The 17,919-nt window shown below is 36.3% G+C and overlaps 1 protein-coding gene across 5 annotated transcripts in view; it reads left to right on the top strand.

The window, feature by feature from the left end:
- The window catches only part of FANCC (FA complementation group C), a 272,627-nt gene that overhangs the window by 202,547 nt on the left and 52,161 nt on the right, over positions 1-17,919 (top strand). For all 5 annotated transcript variants that reach the window (XM_067744815.1, XM_067744813.1, XM_067744814.1 and 2 more), the window contains one exon: positions 8,419-8,583. In XM_067744815.1, coding sequence (XP_067600916.1) covers positions 8,419-8,583 — 165 coding nt within the window. The remainder of the gene's footprint in view (positions 1-8,418; positions 8,584-17,919) is intronic.

Below are 17,919 nucleotides of genomic sequence, written 5' to 3'. Positions count from 1 at the left end.
TTTTTTCAGTCTAATGAGAGATACAATCTGCAGCCCATAAGCTTCAGCGCTTGATAAATGAATGCCCTTGGTGCTGAGGTCCTCTTTTCCACCCACTCAGTTACCAGTGATAGTCTCTGACTCTCCTCCTTTTTTTTAAGATAATGAGAGAAAAGTTGTACTTATAGGTCTTTTAAAGAGGAGGACTGATGAGTCAAGGCTGTAGAGGCAAGATCACTATCTCTGTCCTCCTATATTTCAGAGTTCTGGATTTATTATGAGTGCATGTAATTCTCAGGCATATTTTTCAATTTCTCAAACATTATAGCGCCCTTGCTCTATGCAAAATATTCTGCTAGATTCTGTGCAAAATATGCACACACAAAAGCACCCTACATCACACACGAATACAACTTTCCCTTCTCTTATCCTACCCAGTAAGCTCATATATTCCAAAAACTTAAGGTATTTACAACTCAAGATAAATACGTCTTTTTGTTAACAACTTAGATGATAGACTCAAAAACACATGAATTAAATTTTAGGTCTGAAACCACCTAGACGGTAAGTTAGAGAAAGATGATAGAGCACTGTGGAAGATAAATGCTGTTGAAGAGACTTCAGTCATTTAGGAAAGTGGTAAAGAACAAGAAGTGAGTTTTAGAAAGGGTGAATATTTAAAGAGAAAAGACAAACTGCTCACACAAAAGAAGATATCATTGTGTAGCTCGACAAAAAAATTATCTCTATGAGAATTTTACTCTTGATTTTCAAGAAAATAATACAGCTAAACTAATAATTTGTAGGAATTAATTAATACAAATATAAACCTGAAATGCAGTTCTATCATGTTTCCTTAAGGTATTCAGATTATTGCTAGAGATTGATATCTAGTTCTGGGGACTGCTATTAAAGTGTAGAGCAATGTTTCTCAAACTTCAATGTGTATAAGATTCCCCTGGAAAAATGTAAACAGTTTTGTTGGCCTTACTCCCAAAGATGCTGATACTGCTGATTCCCAGGACCATACTTTGAGTAGCTCTGCTATAGAGAACTTGGACAGACCCTGAAGACTAAGTGCAAGACCTATGAGGAATAGCAACTCTAATAATCTAGCCAGGAGATTAAGATGAAAATGTAATTTAAAAAATTAAGTCAGGTGATGGACTAAGCACCTGAATGTCCTAGCATTCTTTTTATGCTTCCAACCTCTAGAATTACAGGGAAATTTTAACAATTAAATATATAATATTGTGAAATAAGGGGGGCTTTTGATGACCCACAAACTGTGAGAAAGGCTTAAAATGGTTGGTAGTGGGATATTTTTCAAGGCAAATATCACATCCCAGAAAGTTTGTAAGAGGGTTACTTCGCGGGTGGATTCAAGGAGTAGTAGGGTACATGGCAGCCAACAAGATACTTGTTAGAGTACTGCAGTAATAGCAGCCAGCTGACTAGTCCCTCATACACTCCTCCAACTCATCCGCTGCCCCCAAAAAAGAGACAACAAAGGTGTCCTGTTTCCCACAAGAATGGGGGAGGAGCCTTTGGAGGAGAACAAGCACCAGATGGCTGCCAACTCCCAGCAGTGTGGGGATGCTCTAACGCCCAGAATGCAGTTTACTGGCAGCCCTGGCCAGCACCGCGTCCTGACCCTTGACCAAGTGCTGGAGGCGGGCTGCACTGAACAGAGCACTCACGGAGAGACTAACATGGAACCCCAAATGCCAGAAAGAGCAAATAAACGAAAATCACCAGACATTCATGAAAAGTTGACACCATAAGGGAAAAATGAACCAAATGCAACAAACAGAAAATGCAAATGTACCAATTATATGCATTCCCAAGGACAAGCAAATGGATTTTTTAAATAAAAAATGAATAATTAATTATCTTAAGAATAGTAAGAGAAACTATCAAATCCTTGAAGTAGGAATAAGCTGATGTTTTTTCCAAAGAGACTTACAGGGGATAAAAAAAGAAAATTCAATAAACAGTTTATTGAGTTTATGAATAGGAGATAAAGCTAAATATTAACTAACAATGACTCCAAAGATTGAGCTGAGTAGTTCTCCTAGGATATAATAACAACAGGACAAAGAAATGGAAATTAAGACAAGTGTTTTCTTCTTTTTATTTTTAACTTTTAATACAGAGATCAAAAGGGGTGTCAAGGAAGATGGTGGATTAGGAAGTGCCAGGAGTCCATCTCTTCACCTAGACAAAACTCATTGACAGGATCCGTTTGATGTAACTGTTTTAGTACTCGAGTCTGTTTGAGGACTTTCAGCTTTCAGGGTAAGGCTTGGCCAGTAAATTGTGGATAATTTCAGCCCTTCTCATGGTAGAGACCACCCATCACCAACCCCCTAGACCTATGGCAGGCAGCTCTACCTGCATTCCTAGATAGGCTTGCAGGAAAAAGGGTGAGCAGCGCTTGATAAATTTTGGTGTAATATCAAAAGAGAATATGTGTAATTGTGTGAAGAAGCTATTATAATACTCCTCCCTTTTAAAACTACATATCTGTGTGGGGCTAGACTTTCCATATAGTTCAACCAAAAAAAAACGTATTGCAACAAATTAAATGCAGAAGTAAATACAAGAATCCAGCTGTCTTCTTTCAAGCCATATAGGAAAGAAATTTGCAAACATATAAAAGAGTGCCGGGCTTCCCTGTTGGCGCAGTGGTTAACATTCCGCCTACCAATCCAGGGTACACGGGTCCAAGCCCTCGTCTGGGAAGACCACACATGCCGTGGAGCAGCTAGGCCCGTGCACCACAACTACTGAGACTGCACTCTAGAGCCCTCAAGCCACAACTACTGAAGCCCGTGTGCCTAGAGCCCGTGCTCTGCAACAAGAGAAACCACCACAATGAGAAGCCCGCACACTGCAACAAAGAGTAGCCCCCGCTCACCACAACTAGAGAAAGCACGCTAGCAGCAACGAAGACCCAACACAGCCAAAAACAAATAAATGAAATAAATAAATTTTTAAAAATAAAAGAACTTTCAATTGAGAATCAAGTAACTAAGAGATCCAGTTTTACCAAGAATTTAAAAAAAAGTGCCACTCTTCTCACTGTTTTTGTTTTGTAAAATATAGTAATTTTTCAACAAAAATGTTATTCATGTTAACACCTAATGGATTTGTTATGGTTACTTTTAGTGAATTGATAAATACTTTTAGGTGTCTTTGTTTTAATTTCAAATATGAGTATCAATAGTTATAACCTCAGAAACAAAAGCTGTTTGGTCTTTTAGTAATTTTTAAGGGTTTTTGAAACTCAAAAAGTCTAAAAACTACTGTCCTATGGTGAAGATCACAGTCAGCTTTCCCTACCCATGCACATATTACTCACTACTGGGTTTTTAGTGCCTGACTGTTAAATATAAGATGACAGGCCATAACTTCTATTCCACTAGCAGCTCACCTCTTTGGGCCCAACTCAGAAACAAGAACCAGAAATGTAATCTTTCTCAGGCTGGTCAAGCCAGACTATTGCTGAAATAACTGGAAGTAAACCCTTAGTTACTACCCGTTTCCACTTTTCCAAAAGTATTGCATCACTTCATTTATCATAGGTAACGGCCCCTGTGCGTTTTAGTCCAGCAAAGTCAAGCTACGGGAGCCCTTAAAATGGTGGGAATTCACATTGGGTTTGTGGCCTGTACTATCGAAAGCCTTAGTTATAACACATTAAGCCTATAATTACACTTTGATTTGATGTGATTTCTGATATTTGGCACTGGTCAAACTGCAGTTTTCCCTTCTTTTCTTTTTCTTCTTTTTTTTTTTTTTGGTGCAGATGATTGAACAGAGTCTTCCCTGTTTATTTGGTGCAGTAATGTATAGAAGATAAAATGGGGGAAGGAGAAATGATCACCTTTAACAAGATTACTTTTTAAATGTTTTTATATATATTTGAAATTGTTAAATTGGTTTTGCTGAAACAGAATTTCACCCTTGAGATACTATTTGAATGTTGATTTCAATAAAGGTTATTGAAGGTGTTAAATAAAATAAAATAAATTTATATATATATATATATATATTTAAGGTGTTTAAAAAAAAGATGATGGGCAATGGTCACTACATATTTAAGGAAATATATTAAGCATATAGTCTTGAAAGTAGAAACCAGTGAAAATAAAGAAAAAAAAGATTATTTAAAGAAAAGATCATCTAAAATAAATTCATGTCATTGTCCCCATTAAGGGACTTCCCTGGTGGTCCAGTGGTAAAGAATCCACCTTCCAATGCAGGGGATGTGGTTTCAATCCCTGCTCGGGGAACTAAGATCCCGCATGCCATGGGGCAACTAAGCCCGTGTGCCACAACTACTGAGCCCCTGCCCGCCTCAACTAGAGAGCCACGTGCCCCAAACTACAGAGCCCACATGCTCTGGAGCCTGCTGCGCCACAACTAAAGAGAGGAAAAAAAAAAAAACCGCATACCACAACTACAGAGAAGCCCATGCGCCACAACAAAAAGATCCTGCATGTCGCCACTAAGACCCAACTCAGCCAAAAAAAAAAAAGTCCCTACTAAAATAAAAGGTAATATATCCACTAAACAAGAGCAGAATGCTAGACTCACAGATATAGAACACTAGTGGTTACCAGTGGGGAGATGGAAGGGGAGAGGGGCAATATATAGGAGTAGGGGAGTAAGAGATACAAGCTATTAGGTATAAAATAAGCTACAAGGATATATTGTACAACCTGGAGAATATGGCCAATATTTTATAATAACTATAAATGGAGTATAACCTTTAAAAATTGTGAGTCACTATATTGTACACCTGTAGCTTATATAATATTGTACAGCAGCTATACTTCAATAAAACTAAATCAATAAAGGAGTCCTAAGACAAAAATAAAATTTTAAAAAAGAACACAATGCTGTTTTTTTTTTAAAAAAAGAAACATCCAGAGAATGAAGAAAATAGTTCTTGGAAATTAATAATGAGAGAGTGGTAATTAAAAACATAATAAAAGATTGGAAAGTAAAGTTGAACAATTCTTTCAAAATCTAGAGCAAAAAGATCAAGAGATGAAAAATAAGAAAGAAAAGATAAGAGAGAACTGTCTAGGAAGTTCAATATCCAAAAAATCAGAGTCCCCAGAAAGAACAGACAAAAGAATAGGTAGGAAATCATCAAAGAAATTCAAAAGATCTTTCCGGATTTAAGGTCCGTTGAATGTCCAGAACAATGAATAGAAATAAATGCATACCAAGACACATCAGTGTGAAATTTCTAAGAGGATATCCAAAAGCCTCCAGGGAGTAAAAACAGGACTTATATAAAGGGTCAGGATTCATAGCAGCATGGGACTTCTCAAGAACAACACTGAAATTTAAAAGATAGTAGAACCATACTTTCACAATTCTGTAGGAAAATTACCAGAATTCTATAATCTGCCAAAGTATCAATCAAGTATGAGAGTAAAGTACTGATATTTTCAAACATGCAAGGTCTCAAATACTTTACCTCTCTTGTACCTTTTCTCACGTAAGAAGAATAAACCAAGAAAGAAGAAGATATGGGATCCAGGAGAGAAGTGAAAGAAATCCCTGTGGTAGAGGTCCCAAGATAACTGTACAAAGGGAGTAAAAAGCAAACTGTTCAGATTGGAATAGGTCAGAAGGTTCTAAGAGAAATTTCTTTTAAGAAGATGAAAATGGCAGAATATCAGATATGTTTGAACGTATTGCAAGGAGATTACATACTTGGGCGGGAGTTTAGCATTAAAATAATCATCAGTGCCAAGAAAAAAGCAAACAAGCAAGCCAAATAATAGTCACTAAACCCACAGGAAAAAACATATTAAATATCTAAAGCATGAGTTAGACTTGAAAATGATTGCCTCTGAGATCAGAAAATGGGAGTGGGAGTGCTTGTTCAAAAGCTGCTGTTTTTTCATAAGCTTTGAAGAGCTATTTGACTATTTAAGGTAGTTGTATCTGTAAGTTTGATAAAACTAAAAAATAAGTTAAAAAAAAAAGACTAACATCCCAGGTTCTTACACTGGTCTCTTCAAAACCTGTCTTCCCCCCCACCCCCACCGCCACATTCACTGTGGACTTGCCACCTTGGACTCTGTTGTACTTAGATACTCCAGGGCTTCGTGTTTGCTTTGCATCTGCCTGTGACATCCTTCTCCCACGTACATATATGGTTTGTTCATACACTTCCTTTAGATCTCTGCTCAAATGCTCCCCTCAGTAAATTCTTGCCCTCTCTTACCCCTCAGTGTATTTTACTTTCATTATGGCACTTGATATCATCTGGCATTTTATGCTTTTCATTACTAAGCTTTGTCTTGTCTTTGCTTCTGTAGCACTACCACTGCAAACAGGTTTGAATATAGTAAGGGTTCAAAAATATTTATTAGATGAATAAATAGGACAAATATACAAAAATTCAAAAACAAATTCACTGAAGCAGAAATACAAGTGGGGAACACACAAATATTCAATCTCAGAAAATATCAGGGGGTCTTCCCTGGTGGCGCAGGGGACACGGGTTCGTGCCCCGGTCCGGGAAGATCCCGCATGCCACGGAGCGGCTGGGCCCGTGAGCCATGGCCGCGGAGCCTGTGCTCCGCAATGGGAGAGGCCACGACAGTGAGAGGCCCGTGTACCGCAAAAAAAAAAAAAAAAATCAGGGAAATGCAGATGAAAACAATGGGATAATTTTTGCCCAGGTTACGAAGAAGTAAAAATATCCAGAATAATATCACTGTCAGGGGTAGAAAAGTAAATTTGTAGTCTTTTGGAAAGCAGTTCAATATGCAGATGTTCACATGGGGGCACAAACAGGCATGTGCAAGGATACTGCTGCAGCAGTATTTCATAGTGAAAAATTATAAACAACCTAAATGCCCATAAATGGAGATATTGTTAAAATACAAAACACATATATTTTAAAAATAGGCAACAAGTAAAAAAAAAATGAGTGACAGCTATATGTTCTATATTGTGGTTTCATTTGTGTTTCACAAAAAAAGACTAAATTTGTAGATTTATGGTTTTATATGAAGATACCTAGAGAATGATCTAATAGCATACATCCCAAACTTTCATCTTCCTGGTTTCTAGTTGTTCATTTATTCATTTAATATCTGTTTCTGGAGCTATAAGTAGGAGTTGTCCCTACATACTAGGAATAGAGGAGTGAGCAAAATAGGAAAAGTGCCTGCCCTTACAGAGTGGATGTCCTAGCAGGAAGAAACAGACCATGAACAATAAACAAGCAAATACATTATAGGTCAGGTGATGAAAAGTACTGTGAAGAAAAGTAAAACAGGGTAAGAGAGAGAAGAACACAGTGAGATAAGAGGACACTTATATGTTTAGCTGTGCTGTCAGTGGAGCTTTCTGCAGTAATGGACAAGCCTTGTGAATTTGCACTGTCTGATACAGTAAACCACTAGCCTCATGTAGCTGTTGGACCTCTTGATCTGTGCTAGTGCAACTGAGGAATGGAATTTAAGTTTCATTTCATTCCAGTTAGTTTAAGTTTAAGTTGCCATATGTGGTTGATTGCTACCATATTAGCCAGTGCATTTATATGGGATGGTCAGGGAACTCCCCTACATAAAGCAAGATTTGAGCTGAGACCTGTACAAGATGAAGGAGCTAACCATGTGTTCCAGGCAGAATGAACAACAGGAACTTATCTGGAGTAGTCAGAGGCTGGAAAGGCCAGAGCAGAATGGGCAAAGTAAGAGTGGAAAGATAAAGCCAGAGAAACAGAGGGAGCCCCACCATGGAAGGCCTTGGCAACTAATATAAGACTTGGCTTGTTCTTTGTGTGAGGTGGAAAGCCATTGAGCAGACAAGTGAAGTGATCTGAATTTTTAAGGGGTCTGGACCTGTTCCAGAGAGAGACAAGACAGGTGAGGGCAGAAGCAGGGAGAAAATTAGGAGGGCCCTACAGTAACCCAGGCTGGAGATGATGGTGAATTATGCGGTAGTGATGGATGTGTAGAGAAGTAATGAAATGAACTAATGGTATTAACCACTGGATCAGATAAGGGGCAGGAGAGAAAAAGGAGGAATCAAGGATGGACTTCAAGGGTTTGGGCTTGAGCAAATGAGATAGGGAGCACTGGGGGAAGAGAACATTTGGGGAAGGAATTCAAGTTCTATTTTGGGCATGGTAAGCGGGAGGTGCCTGTAGAGGGTTAAGCCACAGTCCTGACAATGAGAGAGATCAAAATGGGAACTGCAGCTAAAGGGTTTCTTCCTAGAGAACTATGTAAGAGAATAGAGTTCATAGATGGTGTTAGGGTACCCCTTTTTATATGAGGGGCAAAGCAAATGACCTGTCATGAACCTTTTTAACATGAAGATTTTATATGCCTTTAACTATCAGTACATGTGGCTGTAAGATTTGGGTACTTATTTCTCATTTTATTTATTCCATAGAATGGCTCCTGAACGAGTAAGGTCCCTGTCACGAGTTTGTGTCCCACTTGTTACTCTGCCAGATTTTGAACCATTGGTAGAGGCTCTGCTCACCTACCATGGACATGAACCTCAGGAAGTGCTCTGGCCTGAGTTCTGTGATGCTGTGAATGAGGCTTTTTTGCTGTAAGTGATGACCATCTACCTTATCATTCAATTTTGTTTTTCCTTTTCTTAGAATACTTTAGTATGTTGGAAATGCAATTTTCAAATGTTTTGGTCTCAGTACCACTTTACATTCCTAAAAATTATTGAGGATCTCAATGAGCTTTCTAAAAAATGTGGGTTCTGTCTATCAATATTTACCATATTTGAAATTAAAACAAAAGTTTAAAAAATATTTATCACTTCATTTTAAAATAACAATAAATTGATTACATGTTAATACAAATAGCATATTTTTAATGAAAAACAGTGACCTTTTCCAAGAAAAAAATTGTCTAACAAGAGTGGCATTGTTTTCACATTTTTGCAAACCTCTTTATTGTTTGACTTAAAAGAAGAGAGCTAGGTTCTCACAGATATTTCTGTATTCAGTCTGATGCAATATGTTTTTTTGGTTGAGGTATATGAAGAAAATCCAGCTTCACACAGTTATGTACTTGTTAAAGACATATTTTAATAGCCATCTCAGGTAATTGTGGATATGCGACATGGATACCTCACCAAAAATTGAAAATGGTGGTTTTTTAAAGGTTAGTTGCAATGTGGAATCTGAAATTATATCAATGAGCTGTTCATGCTGTTACATTAAAACCAATTGGTCTGTCTTGCATTTTTAATGGATCTTATTTTATAGCTTCATACATGGTTCATTTGGAAAATATTGGTTCATTAAGTTAGGCAGATCTTCCAAACATTGACATATTTCACTTTATACTATCAAAATTTACATTCATTCACCACCAGTCTCATCAGAAATGTCTTATAAGTGTTGGGAAGCTGTAAAGCTTACATTGGTGAAAGCAAATTTTCCAAGATTCTAATTTCTGAGCTTAAAAACTCAAATTTATCATTGGTTATAAATACTGTCAGTTGTTTTCCTTAGTGTGCTAGGGTCACTTCTCTAATTTTTGAGAAAGTATGTGCCAAATACTCAAGTCTGAATAACGATTGTTTGTCTGCCAGTGATTTTTTTCAAGTAAATTTCCAAGAAGGAAAAAAGTGGCTAGTTGATCTTATAGCTCAGCAAGTTGCCCAAGTGCTTCTCCTCTAGACAATCATCGTGTTTTGGTATGTAGCAGAAATGCTTTATGCATACCTTTTCACCACACAGAATGTTTTTAATTGAAAGTATCCTCAAGGGTAAAATTTAATGAAATCAATATTTTATATTAATATTTTTCATGAAATGCATTTTTATGTGAAACTGGCAGTGTTTTTACTGTGAGTATGTGGTAGTAAAGAATACAGTGACTACTGTCCCTTCTTTGATTTGTGTTAGGCATAGCAGTTTTACTCACTATTGCTTTTGCACTATGAATGCATATGTCAACACAGTTGTTCTAGGAGAACCATGGGATTCAAAATAGTTATTCAGCACTTCAAGTATTTCTGTACCACGTGTGTACTGCCAAGTTCACCTAAAAAAACTCCTGTCCTTAGTTGGTGCTAATACCAACTTGTGTTAATACAAGCAACACAACTTGTCCAGCCATATCTAGAGATTCAATTTTAAGGCAGAAGTACGGTTCTGTTGATGAAATATTAACTTATCACATACACATTTTAATTATTTAATTCCTTTTTGTTTAGATTCTGAATGATTGGTCTCAAGTTGCTGCTGCAATTAATTAGCAGTATAATAGTATTTGAAAACATTCTATTGAATAAGACACAGTAAGGTAAATTATTAACATCTATAAAGCCAAGGGAAAAATAACTTTCCTCGTATTTGTTTTTCATTTACAGTTTAGCGCATTACTTTGGAGTAGATGTCCCACTCTCACAAGTCAGAGAAATCTCTGACGTTTTGATTTCATCTTTTCCTGATGAAACACCTGTGAGATGAGAAGAGAAATCTCTTAATTCTCCTTTGTAAAGCCAGGGGTCCATTTTTAATATAAGAAAATATATTATAAATAAATTTTATTTTTGAATAAAATATTAAATTATAAAATAAATCTAAAAATATGTTATATAAAATTTGTAAAAATATATGAAACATAAAATGTATTTATATCTATAATAATTGGGATAAAATTTAGGAAAGTTTAAAAAAATGTTTAATATTATTACCAAATAAGACAAAAAAGCACTTGCTTCTTGTTATGTTTCCATGTAGGCACAAGAAAAAATATCAGAATTTATATTAATTTATTACATTTTATTTTTTCCTAGCTTTATTGAGATATAAGTGACATATAACATTGCATATGTTTAAGATGTACACTTTTATATTGCAAAATGACTACTACCATAGTGTTAGTTAACACCTCCCTCACATCACAGGATTACCATTTCTTTTTTTGTGATGAGAACATTTAAGATCCACTCTTTTAGCAACTTTCAAATATGCAATACAGTATTATTGACTATAATCACCGTCCTGTACATTATTAGATCCTCAGAACTTATAACTGGAAGTTTGTACTTTTTGATCAACATATTCCCATTTCTCCCACCCCACCAGTCCCTAATAACCATCATTCTAGTCTCTGTTTCTATGAGTTCAGCTTTTTTAGATTCCACATAAAGTGATATCATACTTGTGTTTCTCTTTCTAACTTATTTCACTTAGCATAATGCCCTCAATATCCATCCATGTCGTCACAGGCAAGGATTTCCTTCTTTCTCATGGCTAAATAATAGCCGATTTTGTGTATATGTGTATATATACACACACACTATGTATATATAGCATATATATAACTAGATATAGATATATATCATATCTTCTTTATTTATTCATCTATTGATAGACACTTAGGTTGTTTTCATATCTTGGCTATTATGAATATACCATAATAAACGTGGGAGTGCAGATATCTATTTGATATCCTGTTTTCCTGTTCCTTTCCTGTTCCTTTGAATATATACCCAGAAGTGGGATTGCTGGATCATGTGGTAGTTATAGTTTTAATTTTTTGAAGAACCACCATACTGTTTTCCATAGTGGCTGCACCAATTTGCATTCCCACCAACTGTGCACAAGGGTTCCCTTTTCTCCACATCCTCACCAACACTTATTATCTCTCGTCTTTTTGGTGGTAGCTATTCTAATAGGTGTGAGGTGGTATCTCATTTTGGTTTTGATTTGCATTTCCCTGGTGATTAGTGATGTTGAGTACCTTTTCATGTACCTGTTGGGCATTTGCATATCTTCTTTGGAAAAATGTTTATTTGGATGCTCTGCCCATTTTTTAATCAGATTGTTTGGGGTTTGTTTTCTGTTGAGTTATATGAGTTCTTTATATATTTTGGATATTAACTCATTATCAGACATATGATTTGCAAATATTTTCTTCCCTTCTGTAGGTTGCCTTTTCACTTTGTTGATGGTTTAGAAGCTTTTTGCAGTATAGAAGCTTTTTAGTTTGATGTAGTCCCATTTATTTATTTTTGCTTTTGTCACCTTTGCTTTTGATGTCAAATCAAAAGTGTCATTGCCAAGACTAATGTCATTCTTATCCCCTATATTTTCTTTTAGGAGTTTTATGGTTTTAGGGCTTAACATTCAATTCCTTAATCCATTTTGAGTTGATTTTTGTGTTTGGTATAAGATAGGGGTCCAGTTTCATTTTTTTGCGTGTGGCTATTCAGTTTTCCCAGTATCATTTATTGAAGCAACTATTCTTTCCACATTGTATATTCTTGCCTCCTTTTTTTTTTTTTGCGGTACATGGGTCTCTCACTGTTGTGGCCTCTCCCATTGCGGAACACAGGCTCCGGACGCGCAGGCTCATCGGCCATGGCTCATGGGCCTAGCCACTCCACGGCATGTGGGATCTTCCCGGACCGGGGCACGAACCTGTGTCCCCTGCATCGGCAGGCGGACTCTCAACCACTGCGCCACCAGGGAAGCCCCTCTTGCCTCCTTTGTTGTAACTTAGTTGATCCATATATGTGTGAGTTAATTTCTGGGCTCTCTGTTCTGATCTATGTGTGTGTATACTGATCTATGTGTGTATACCAGTGCCATACTGTTTTGATTATTATAGCTTTGTAATATAGTTTGAAATCAGGAATTATGATACCTCCAGCCTGTTCTTCTTTCTCAAGATTGCTTTGCCTATTCAGGGTTGTGTTTCCGTACAAATTTTAGGATTATTTCTTCTGTCTCTGTGAAAAATAGCATTAGAATTTTGATAGGGATTGCATTGAATCTGTAGATTGCTTTGGGTAGTATGGACATTTTAACAATATTGTCTTCTAATCCATGAGCACAGTATATATTTTCATTTATTTGTGTCTTCTTCAGTTTCTTTCCTCAAAATCTTATGGTTTTCAGTGAACAGATCATTAACCTCATTGGTTAAATTTATTCCTAGGTATTTTAGCCTTTTTGATGCAATTGTAAATGTGATTGTTTTCTTAATTTCTTTTTTAGATAATTTATTGTTAATGTTTAGAAACACAGTTGATTTTTGTATTGATTTTGTGTCCTACAACTTTACTGAATTTGTTTATTAGTTGTAACGGTTTTTTTGTGAAGTCTTTAGTGTGTGTGTGTGTGTGTGTGTGTGTGTGTGTGTGTGTGTGTGTTTGTGTTGGTGTGTGTATCTTCTGTCATGTGCAAATAGAGCCAGTTTTACTTCTTTTCAGATTTGAATGCCTTTCACTTCTCTTTCTTGCCTAATTGCTCTGGCTAGGGCTTCCAGTACTATGTTGAATAAAAGCAGCAAGAGTGGGCATTCTTAGAGGAAAAGCTTTCACTTTTTCAATGTTGAATATGATGTCAACCGTGTGCTTGTCATATATGGCCTTTACTATGTTGAGCTATTTGCCTTCTATACCTGTTTTTTTGAGAGTTTTCATCATAAATGGATATTGAAATTTGCCAAATGCTTTTTCTACATCTATTGAAATGATGATAAGATTTTTTTTATCCTTCAGTTTGTTAATGTGGTATGTCACAATTGATTGATTTGTGGATGTTGAACCATCCTTGTATTCTAGGTATAAATCCCACTTGGTCAACAAATTAGGCCCCTGGACCCAATTCCAACGTGTGTGTGTGTGTGTGTGTGTGTGTGTGTGTGTGTGTAGGTTTCCCCACACCAACAAGTAGTTCTCTGACACTAGCAGGCTATTCGAGAATTCAGCTCAATTCTGATATTATCAGAGATAGCATCAGATTGCACAGGTAAAGGGCCCAGTTGCACAAGACCACCTTCCACTTCAGATGTAGTTGCCAGCCCAGGTTTTTGCCTATGCTTCTGACTAACTGGTTACAAGTTGGGGGTTCCCACAACTCCCTCCTTGGCTTTGATTAATTTGCTAGAATGGCTCACAGAACTCAGGGAAACATTTTACTTTCTAGATTACTGGTTTATTATAAAAAGATGTAACTCAGCAACAGCCAGATGGAAGAAATGCATAGGGCAAGGTATGGGGAAAGGGTGCAGAGCTTTCTTGCCCTCTCAAGGTGTGCCACTCTCCCCTGATCTCCACATGTTTACCACCCTGGAAGCTCTCCAAACACCAGCCTTTTGGGTTTTAAGGGAGGCTTCATTAATAGGCATGACTGATTAAACCATTGGCTATTGGCAAGTGATTCAATCTCCAGACCCTTCTCCCCTCCCTGGAGGTTAGTGGGATGGGACTGAAAATTCCCATCCTCTAGTCACATGGTTGGTTCTCTTGGCAACCAGCCCCTACCCTTAAGTGAAGTCTAAAAGTCACCTCATTAACATAACAATAGATACCTTAATAGCTCTCTTCACTTAGGAAATTCCAAGGGTTTTAGGAGCTCTGTGTCAGGAATGGGGTCCAAGGCCAAATACGTATCTTATTATAAATCACAATATCATTCATGGTACGTGATCTTTTTAATGTATTGTTGAATTTGTTTTGCTAATATTTTGTTGAAGATTTTTGCATCAATATTCATCAGGGATATTGACCTATAATTATCCTTCCTTGTGGTATCCTTGTCTGGTTTTGGTATCTGAGTAGTGCTGCCCTCATAAAATGAGTTTGGAAGTGTTCTCCCTCTTCTGTTTTTTTTGGAAGACTGAGGAGGATTGATATTAGTTCTTTAAGTGTCTGGTAGAATTCACCAGTGAAGCCATCTGGGTGGACTTTTCTTTGTTGGCAAGTTTTGATTACTGTCTCAATCTCCTTGCTAGTAGTTATTCTGTTCAGATTTTCTATTTCTTCACGATTCAGTCTTGGTTGGTTGTATGTTTATAGGAATTTATCCATTTCTTCTAGGTTGTCCAATTTGTTGGTGTATAATTTTTCATAGTAGTCTCTTATGATCGTTTGTATTTGTATGGTGTCAGTTGTAATATGTTTCCTCTTTTATTTATAATTTTATTTATTTGAGATTTGAGCGCTCTCTCTCATTAGTTTAGCTTATCAATTCTTTCTTTCATGGATTTTTTTTTTTTTTTAGTCTAAAAGGTCATCACCATCGCCAAACTCAATCATCTAGGTTTTCTGCTGTGTTATCTTATAGGAGTTTTATAGTTTGTAGTTTAAATTTAGATTTAGGATCCATTTTTGAGTTAATTTTTATGAGGGGTATAAGGTCTGTGTCTAGAATCAGATTTTTTGCATGTGGACGTCCATGTGTTGAAAAGACAATCTTTACTGTATTACCTTTGCTCCTTTATCAAAAATCAATTGACTCTACTTAGGTATTTCTGGTCTCTCTGTTGCAGTGGTCTATTTATCAGTATCACACTGTCTTGATTACTGTAGCTTTGTGTAAATCTTGAAGGCAGGTGGTGTCAGTCCTCCAGCTTTTCTCTTCTCCTTCAATATTGTATTGGCTATTCTGGGTCTTTTGCCTCTCCATATAAACTTTAAAATCGGTTTGTTGATACCCACAAAATAACTTGTTGGGATTTTGACTGAGATTTCATTGAATCTATAGGTCAAATTGGAAAGAACTGAGATCTTGACAATATTGAGTTTCCTATTCATGGATATCCTCCATTTATGTAGTTCTTTGATTTTGTTCATCAGAGTTTCGTATTTTTTCTAATCTAGGCCTTGTACATATTTTGTAAAATTTATACATAATTATTTAATTTGGGAGGTACTTGGTATCTTCTTTTTAATTTCAAACTCCACTTGTTCACTGCTGGTATATAAGAAGGTGATTGGCTTTTGTATTTTAACTTGTATCCTGCTACTTTTCTATAATTGCTTATTAGTTCCAGTTTTTTAATCAATTATTTTGGATTTTCTACATAGATAATCAGTTAATCTGTGAACAAAGACAATTTTATTTATTTATTTTTATTTAAAAAAAATTTTTGGCTGTGTTGGGTCTTCGTTGCTGTGCAGGCTTTCTCTAGTTGCAGCGAGCGGTGGCTACTCTTTGTTGTGGTGTGCGGGCTTCTTGATGCGGAGCACAGGCTCTAGGCACGCGGGCTTCAGTAGTTGTTGCTCGCCGGCTCTAGAGTGCAGACTCAGTAGTTGTGGCAGATGGGCTTAGTTGCTCCACGGCATGTGGGATATTCCTGGACCAGGGCTCAAACACATGTCCCTGCGTTGGCAGACGGATTCTTAACCACTGCACCACCAGGGAAGTCCTGACAGTTTTCTTTCTTTCTTCCCAATCTGTATAGCTTTTATTTCCTTTTCTGTTCTTACTGCATTAGCTAGACTTTATAATGAAGTTGAAAAAGTATGGTGCAAGGGAACATCTTTGACTTGCACCTGAACTCAGTGGGCAAGCTTCAAGTTTCTTACAATTATTATGATTATTAGTTGTATGGTTTCTGTAGATATTCTTTATCAATTTGAGGGAGTGCCTCTCTAGTCCTAGTTTACTGAAAGTTTTTATATTGAATGGGTTTGGATTTTATCAAATGCTTTTTCTGCATTTACTGATATGATCATGTGATTTTTCCTTTTAGCCTATTGATGTAATGAATTATATTAATTGATTGATTTTCAAAAGTCGAACCAGCCATGCATATTTGGGACAAATTCCACTTGAGCATGATATTTAATTCTTTATACATTGTTGGATTCTAGTATTTTGTTGAGAATTTTTGCATCTATGATCATCAGAGATATTGGTCTCTAAGTTTCCTTTGCTTGTAATGTCTTTGTCTGCTTTCAGTATCAGTGTAATTCTGGCCTCATAGAATGAGTTAGGAAGTATTCCCTCAGCGTCTGTCCTCCAAAAGAGATTGTAAAGAATTGGTATAATTTCTTCCTTAAATGTTTAGTAGAATTCACCAGTGAATTTATCCAAGCCTGGTGCTTTCTGTTTTGAAAGGTTATTACTTATTCATTCCATTTCTTTTAAGAGATGTAGCCCTACTCATTTAGTCTTTTACTTCTTGTGTGAGTTTTGGCAGATTGTGTCTTTCAAGTATTTGGTCCATTTCACTTAGGGTATCAAATTCGTTGGCATAAACTTGTTCAGAGTACTCATTTATTATCCTTTTGATGCCTTAGGATCTGCAGTGATGTCTCCTCTTTCATTTCTGGCGTTAGTAGTTTGTGCCCTCTCTTTTTTCTTAGTTAGCCTGGCTAGTTGATTTTATTGGTCTTTTCCATAACCACCTTTAGGTTTCATTTATTTTCTCTATTGATTTCCTGTTTGCATTTTCATTTGATTTCAGCTCTATTTTTTCTTCTACTTACTTTCAATTGAATTTGCTCTTCTTTTTCTAGTTACCTGAGTTGGAAACTTGGATTATTCATCTTAGATATTTCTTTTTTTTCTAAATATATATTCAGTGCTATAAGTTTCCCTCTAAGAACTGCTTCACTGTATTCCACAAATTTTGATAAGTTATGTTTTCATTTTCATTTAGTTTAAAATAATTTTAAATTTCTCTGGAGGTTTCTTCTTTGATTTGTGTGTTGCTTAGAACTATGTTATTAAATTTCCACATTATTTGAGATTTTCAAGTTAACTTTCTGTTATTGATTCCTAATTTAATTCCATTGTGGTCTGAGAACAGACATTATATGACTTTCGTTCTTTTAAATTTGTTAAGGTATGTTTTATAGCCCAGAATATGGTCTGTCTTGGTGAATGTTCCATGTGAGCTTAAGAAGAATGTGTGTTCTGCTGTGGTTGGATAAAGTAGTCTATAGATGACAATCATATTCACTTGATTGATGGTTTTGTTGCATTCGGCTATGTTCTTATAGATTTTCTGGCTGCTGGATCAGTCCGTTTTTGATAGTGGGATGTTGAAGTCTCCAGCTATGATAGTAGATTCATCTATTTCTCTTTACACTTCTATTAGTTTTTTTCCTCACATAATTTGACAGTCTGTTGTTAGGCCCATACAAGTTAAGGATTGTTATATCTTCTTGGAAAAT

Source organism: Pseudorca crassidens, chromosome 7 (genome assembly GCF_039906515.1).
Source record: "Pseudorca crassidens isolate mPseCra1 chromosome 7, mPseCra1.hap1, whole genome shotgun sequence".
Classification (NCBI taxonomy): Eukaryota; Metazoa; Chordata; class Mammalia; order Artiodactyla; family Delphinidae; genus Pseudorca; species Pseudorca crassidens.
This window is presented reverse-complemented; position numbering and strand designations above follow the sequence as displayed.